The following is a 7,119-nucleotide window of genomic DNA, read 5'->3' as shown; positions in this document are numbered from 1 at the left end:
GTGGTTTTCATCTCCATTAAGATCACAGCCAGAACACACACCACATGAAGAAGCTGCTTATACCAACACGTCCGTGTAACACCTCTATCTCTCTGTGGCATCCAATCAAATGCTCTCACCACAGCTCTATTTACATTAATCTTTGGCAACATACACTACTACGAAATTAAGGGGTCTGGAGACACTGTAGTGAACGTTATGCTGCCTGTAACATCATTCAACATGACCAGTTTGGCGGTGGGTCAGTGACAGCCTGGGGAGGGTCGCACAGACCTCCATGTCAGTGGCACCCTGACAGCTGTTAGGTACAGGGATGAAATCCTCAGAGCGATTGTCAGACCTTACACTGGTGCAGTGGGCCCTGGGTTCCTCCTGGTGCAGGACGATGCCTGACCAACTTGAATAATTCATTCAGCATGATCCGATGTGTTTAAGTGTTTAATTTATTTGAACAGTGTATATCTTATAAGCAAGAGAAATATTGTAAAATGAACTACCACACAGTGGATGTTGACGTATCATGTATCAGTATGCTTTAATTCTGTAGCACATTTATTCAGGGCCTGGTCTTCACAGAAGGAAGATGAGGACATATTTAAACAAGAAATGTGTACTTTGTTCACTGAACCAGAGTTATGGGATGAGCCTCCCACTGAAGTGAAATTTTTAAATCACTGGACCACATTGACTAAATATTTGCTGTGAAACGTTTACTGACAGTGTGGCATGTAGCTTTTTCCATACACACTGAGCCTTAACATTTACTCATAGAAATGCTTCCTTTATTCCTATATATAGAGAGAGATATAAATGAAGATATAGTGTAAGGCAAGCGGATGCTTATTTTTGCTGTTATTAGCGTGCTCAAACAAATTCTTGGTCTAGTTGTATCCCTGTTTGAAACAAGGTGCCTTATTAGCTCAATGTGACAAACATGCAAAGCTATTAAACGTTATGAATGTAATTTGAAATCAAGATTAATAATCAAAATAATATAAAATAATATTAACTAACTGTGCTGCTAAACTGCTCTGTGAAAACTCAATGAGAAAAAGAATAGCCGGAGACATTAAGTTTTCAAGTTGCCCACCTGTCCCACTGTCATGATAGCCATATCTCAGGAGGGACATTCTTCAAATTGGGCACAAACGTTCATTGGACAGTAGGATCGGGTGATTCAATTTTGGTGGTCAAAGGTCTACAAACCCTCGTCTTGACCACAGAAAAATAAGAAGAAAGTAAGAAAACACAGGCAGAGGACAAAGCCTCTGCAGATAAATACACCCCACACACTTCTAATGAGTCATAAATGATGATTGAGGGGGTATTACTTTTGTACAAGTCTATCCAGTGCTTTTTTTTTTGTTTGTTTTTAAGGAAAATCGTGCAACAGTCCTGCCTCTAATCAAATCTGGAACAGGGGAATTTGGCAAACTGTGAATCAACACACCCTCCCTCAGTCAACACAATGCATGTTGTTAGAGAGAAACAAACTTTCGTCATCATGCAGCTGTCCACGTATGGGAGAGGTCCAAGGCCATGTTTGCTCTTGGAGGAGCTCCTACGTGAGTGTCTATTTGAGCGCATGAAACACTTAATTACATTTGAGTAGTAAAATAACTTTATATTATATTATACTTTATATATATTCCACTTTAATTATTACAAAATTATTACAATTGTGTGACTGCCATACATTATTGAGTGCTCTGTTTAAACATCATTATTTTGACCTAATTTCTGCCAGGCCAAGCAGAGGAAGCCCGAGATGAATATGCAGGCCTTATGTCAGTCATATTGCATGGGTAAACAAAACCCCTACTAGCTGAAATAGGTGTAAAAGGCAGGACTGCAACAGCAGACAATGTTGATGTGACTTTACTTATTTTTGGTATTGCTAGCTGTGTTTTTTTTTCCCATCTTCCCATATTTCTACACTTCTGCCTTCAAAGTTTGAATTTATTCTAATAATAAATCTATTTTTAAATAAATATGATTCATAAGTACTTTTAATTGATTATTTATTATTACAAATTAAAACAGTATGTCAACAATTAAAGGTGGATTAGCACAAACAAGACAATGAAAGAGATGAGACATAAACAGAGTTGCAGCTTTTAATTTGAACTGATAAATACTCTCTACAATGTGAAGTACTTTGAGAGAGATGTAATGATTGTTAAGACAATATGAGGAGAAACTTTTACATCCATTAATATTTTTTATTACACTAGTGTGAAGCTTCGCCTCCTGCGAGCAGGTTGTCCAGCAGCTCTGGTGCAGTCTGTGTGGCCACAGCTACACTCCTCCACATGGATGTATGTGTATGGAACCACGTCTCCATTCAAGCAGTGCAAGTCAATAGTGTGATTGCTGGAGCGTGACTCCTTACAGCAGGAGCAAGAATGCTCCATAGCAGCTGCTGCTTTAGAGTACCTGAAGGAAGCGGGGGCAGGGTTGATTACTGCACTCAAAATCTGCACAGACTATCCTGATACATTTTTAAATTTCCAAATTTCAATATATTTTGACTTTCCAGAAGAATGAGAAATACTAATAACATCATCCTCACTTGGCGAAAGTGCTGCAGGATCCTTCACAGTATGGCATATCTACCTCCTGGTAAGATTTACAGCCCCTGTGCATAACCTGGGTTTTCATGGATTTTAACGTGCAGGCCTTCTCCTTCTCCACACCTTTTCAAAAGATAAACACAGTTAGCTTTGCGTTTAAGTACCTTCTACCTAAGAGAACACGAAATGTCATACTCACAAATTTTACAACAGCCATTTGCTGCAGTCTGAATTGTGTCCTAAGGAGGAAAAACACAACATCAACAAACTTTTATGTTTTAACTTCTCACAGACACAGTTGACTCTGATTCGTTGAAAGTGCTTCTTACAGGCTGGCAGTTGCTCTGCTTGAATGGTGGGCAGACGACATGTGAATTGATCACTGTAAAAGTCTCGCCACTCTTAACACAAGTGTAATGCTCACACTTGTTCTCAGGTGGTGACCAGGTGTTTCCATGCTGGAAAGCAGTGAGACGGATGTGTAGACACGCGCGCGAACACACACACACACACACACACACACACACACACACACACACACACACACACACACACACACACACACACACACACAGAGATATCAAAATACTGAGGAACTTAAGGCTGTTAAACATGAACGTGGAGTCACAGCCAACAGAGTTGATCCAACTTACCATCAAGATCTGCTTGGTACCAGTAACATTGAGGACACAGTGTGCCTGCACACACTTCCCGCAGCATTCATCTGAATCAGTTTTCACATATTCATAGCCCTGAGAGGAACGGGGGAGTTAAGTTGCCAAGTGCAGTTTTATAAGTTCACCCTCCCACGAAACATATTGTGAGGAAAACGAGTTACATTGTATGTACTGTGTGTTCGAGTGAAATTCTCTTACCATGCCACAGGTTTTGTTACACTGACGAAACTCACAAGACATCTTGAATAAACCAGAATCGGGCTTGACCTCATTTGTACAGGTACAATCCTGACAATCATTCGCAGGAACTGAAGAACCAGGCTAGAAAATAAACAAGAAATGCATTCATACTTGTGTTTTTAGCCATACAGAACTGTAAAAGTTGCAGTAGTAACCACTAAATGATAATAGTGACATATTAACAAATGATGTGACATATGATCTTCATGTTTCCATTTCTTATTTACCTTGTATTCAATGTCGTTGTGGACACAAACTCTTTTAGGTTCTACCAAAGAGTAAGACAATGGAAATTACATAAAAGTGTCTCTGCAGTCATGATTTGAGGTTTTATATATACTCAGACTGAGAATTAATGAGCTCACCACATATATGCTCTGGACAGCATCTTCCCTCAGGAACATTGACAACTGGCATAAATCCGACTGAACAGTTCATGCTGTTGACTGGGCAAGTGCTGCTGTCACATTCTTTGATAAAACAGTGACAGTAAGGAGTTAAGAGGCATCCTCAAGAATCTTAATTAATGTATAGCATTCTGAAAACTCCGGAAGACAAATGTGCATTGATGCTACGTGTCTTACTGCAAACTAAGGCAGAGCAGCAGACGTCCGATGAACTAGTTTCTTTGACAGGCACAAACCCTGGACCAGTGCAGTTTATTGGACGTAATACCGGACACTCCTTAGGTTTGCATGTCACAGTCTTGGTAGACTCTTCACAGATGCAGTTTTGGCATGTGTACTCAAAACGCTCATTAAACTGAAAGAATAAACCGCAGTAGTGACTTAATTGTCTCTTGCAAGCAAACACAGGTTATGATTTTAACTGAATATGAATAGGAGACTTAACTCACCTCACGAGGACTGCCCTCAGGATCAAGACATCCTGTTGGAAAATGAGCAGTCGTCTAGGACTTCATGATTGATACGACATATTCAGATCAATGATGACTTGAAGAGATACACTGCACTTACCACACTTATTAACACAGATGGCAGAGTCTTTGTTGAAGAGTTTCATTCCATCAGGACAAAAGCAGCCCTCAGTAGTGAAGTTTGTGAATGGTTCAGTCAGACTATATTGAGTTAGTCAGTTAGTTTGTGTTATTTCTCTAAGTTCTCACAGTTAGTTTAATACACTGCATTCTCCTCAGCATGCTACCACTATGTTGTTAACAGTAAATGTTGCCACAATCCATTATAATCAAGGAAATGTTAATGTGCGCAGTGAACTGGAAAATGAATATGCTTAATTTTTGTTGACACTTACTTGTTTTCACAAGTTGGCTGTTCTGCAGGACCACATGGCTTGTAAACCTTGTTTGATGGGCAGTTGCTTGCTGTTAGTGAAGAATAGTTCGTTTAAAAATACATACTGCCTATCTACTGTACGTACTGTAATAAAATCTTCATTAACCTGCACATGTGTGCTAGATGCAACAAAGTCAAATAAATGAGTCCCCCCTCCGGATTCCATTGATCCCAGCATTTACAGTAAAATAATGAGGGGTTGCTTACCACACAGTTTGGTGTGGTTCCTCCAGTGAAGACAAACTCCTGCCTGAGCACAAGCAGCAGCATAACTCTGCAAACTTGTGCACTCCACTGCTTGTTTGGAAACATGGTAGCTATCGAAAACACAACCTTGGTAGAATTTGTCAGGAGAGACAAAGGGATGGCACTCTGCAAAGACACTGTCAAGTAAAACCAAACAAAAAAGTCATTGTGTTTTAACTGCAGCATGTCAAAGTTATGGGGATGAATGTGAACTACTACAGTGGACTAGATAATGTCTACCTGCTCTTAAGCAGATCACACATGGAGTCTAGCTTGTATCGAGCTAAGGCTGGAGATTCAGTCGTTGTGGTGGGCAGTACAGGAGGTATCTGGCAGTGGGGTTGTTCAATGTTTTTTGCAAGCCAATAATCAGCCATTATGGCACAGCTTTCCACCAGTTTTTTATTAGGCAATATGCAGTCATCACTCTGGTTGTTATTGCATGTTCCTGATGGTAGAGTCAGAAAACAATTAATATTACAGTCAAACCTCAAATAAACAATTTACCGATATGGCCACTGGAGAGAGAGAGATGTCCTTACCACAAAGGCCTTGTGTGTTTCCGCCAAAGAGTTTAAATGGAAGGGCGACACTAAAGCCAGTTATTCCAAATGTAATGACCATTTCTAGACGAGGGATCTCAAAAATCAAGTTAATGCCAGAATTTAAGACCTTAACACCGCCTTGTGAATAAGGTAGATTCAAATGGACTCCATCTTTGAGTGCCTGCAGGAAAAAAATAAAAACACTATATGACAAGAAAAAATGTCCTTTACTATGACAAAAAAAGATCCATCATTGCTATTTCATTCACAATGACAGTAAAAATCAACTTAGTCTAGTGAGTCTTTAAGAATGTGCAATAAAGCTTTCATATGACCATAAATACCTCCAAATGCGCTTGTCCAATAACATTATGATTCTTGAGTGTGATAACTAGTGATCTGTACGATATAGTTATCGATCGTGGACAAGAAACATCCTCAGTAGGATCGCAAAATACATTGTCAATATAAATCTTCAAGTCATGTACTGATGAAATCTCTTCCATCAAGACATAAGTACAGTTTCCCTGATAACTGTAGAACAATCCATCAAATGTGATGTAATGATGATCTCCCCAGCTTTCACATACACCTGAAAAGAACCAAAAACAGTGAAAAATCCAAAATTTACTTCACAGAAACATGTGGGTCAATAAATATGTCACATCCTTTCAACCACAGAATAGCTTACAGGCACAAGTGGAATAGTTGCAGCAGTGGAACTCATCAGATACAATAACTGGCTTCTTTCCATTTGTACAAGTGATGTTTTTAATGGGTGGACATTCATATGGTATAATTTCAACTGTATTATTCTCAATACATTTGGCCATGGTGCAGTTGCACAAGCGGAAGGTCTCATTTTGCTGGCATAAAGAGAAAAAAAATGAGAAAGATGAATCTTATTTTGAAGTATTTTGCAACAAATGCAAGAAAGCTTGTTTCATTTTCATGTGCAAATGTACAAGGTTATTAAACATCTGGAAGAGATAACATACAATTTGTTAATGTTTTTGATTCATTAAGACTCTTACCATTACATTCCAGTCAGGGCATATAGGACAACTTTCTGTCGTATTGTGAAGCTCACAAATATCAGAACATTTCATTGTGAGACATACACCTGATCCAATGTGTTTCTTGTCAAGTATTACCTCCCCTGAAGGTAAGAAAAAAGACGAAGAGTAAATCAAACAGTGTGAAACCTGAACAAAACTGACACCTCATGTAGCTTGTCACTATCAAAGACAGAATAGCCATATTTCTTTTCTTACCTGGCCGATATTTCTTGCCATTACTTATACAGAAGCATTCTGTAGTGGTTATTGTTGTAAAGTTGCTGACAACAGAGTCAGTTGATGGATGCACCGGGGGACCAGTTACAGGTGATTCAAATGTTGTTAAAGTTGTGGAAACAGTAATTGGACTTTCAGTTGTGCTTGGTGTTTGAGTTGGCAGGGTTGTAGATTTTGTCGTTGTGATTGGACCTGCAGTTGTAGTGGGAGATTCCGTTGATGGGGTTGTA

The 7,119-nt window shown here is 39.2% G+C and overlaps 1 protein-coding gene across 1 annotated transcript; it reads right to left on the bottom strand.

Moving 5' to 3' along the window:
- Nucleotides 1–2,225: 2,225 nt before the first annotated feature.
- On the bottom strand, nucleotides 2,226–6,718 carry LOC139337454 (intestinal mucin-like protein). The gene is made up of 18 exons (XM_070972032.1): nucleotides 6,629–6,718; nucleotides 6,286–6,460; nucleotides 5,939–6,186; nucleotides 5,592–5,775; nucleotides 5,290–5,497; nucleotides 5,011–5,186; nucleotides 4,763–4,832; nucleotides 4,468–4,568; nucleotides 4,347–4,378; nucleotides 4,075–4,252; nucleotides 3,856–3,960; nucleotides 3,718–3,758; nucleotides 3,449–3,571; nucleotides 3,227–3,325; nucleotides 2,903–3,031; nucleotides 2,773–2,812; nucleotides 2,573–2,696; nucleotides 2,226–2,436 (listed from the first exon to the last, which is right to left on the bottom strand). The coding sequence occupies exons 1-18, from the start codon at nucleotides 6,701–6,703 to the stop codon at nucleotides 2,226–2,228; spliced, it is 2,319 nt and encodes a 772-aa protein (XP_070828133.1). The 5' UTR covers nucleotides 6,704–6,718.
- Between the last annotated feature and the right edge of the window lie 401 nt (nucleotides 6,719–7,119).

The sequence above is a fragment of the Chaetodon trifascialis genome, chromosome 10 (assembly GCF_039877785.1).
Source record: "Chaetodon trifascialis isolate fChaTrf1 chromosome 10, fChaTrf1.hap1, whole genome shotgun sequence".
Lineage (NCBI taxonomy): Eukaryota > Metazoa > Chordata > Actinopteri > Chaetodontiformes > Chaetodontidae > Chaetodon > Chaetodon trifascialis.
The sequence above is the reverse complement of the archived record's forward strand: the minus strand, read 5'-3'. Positions and strand labels throughout refer to the sequence as shown.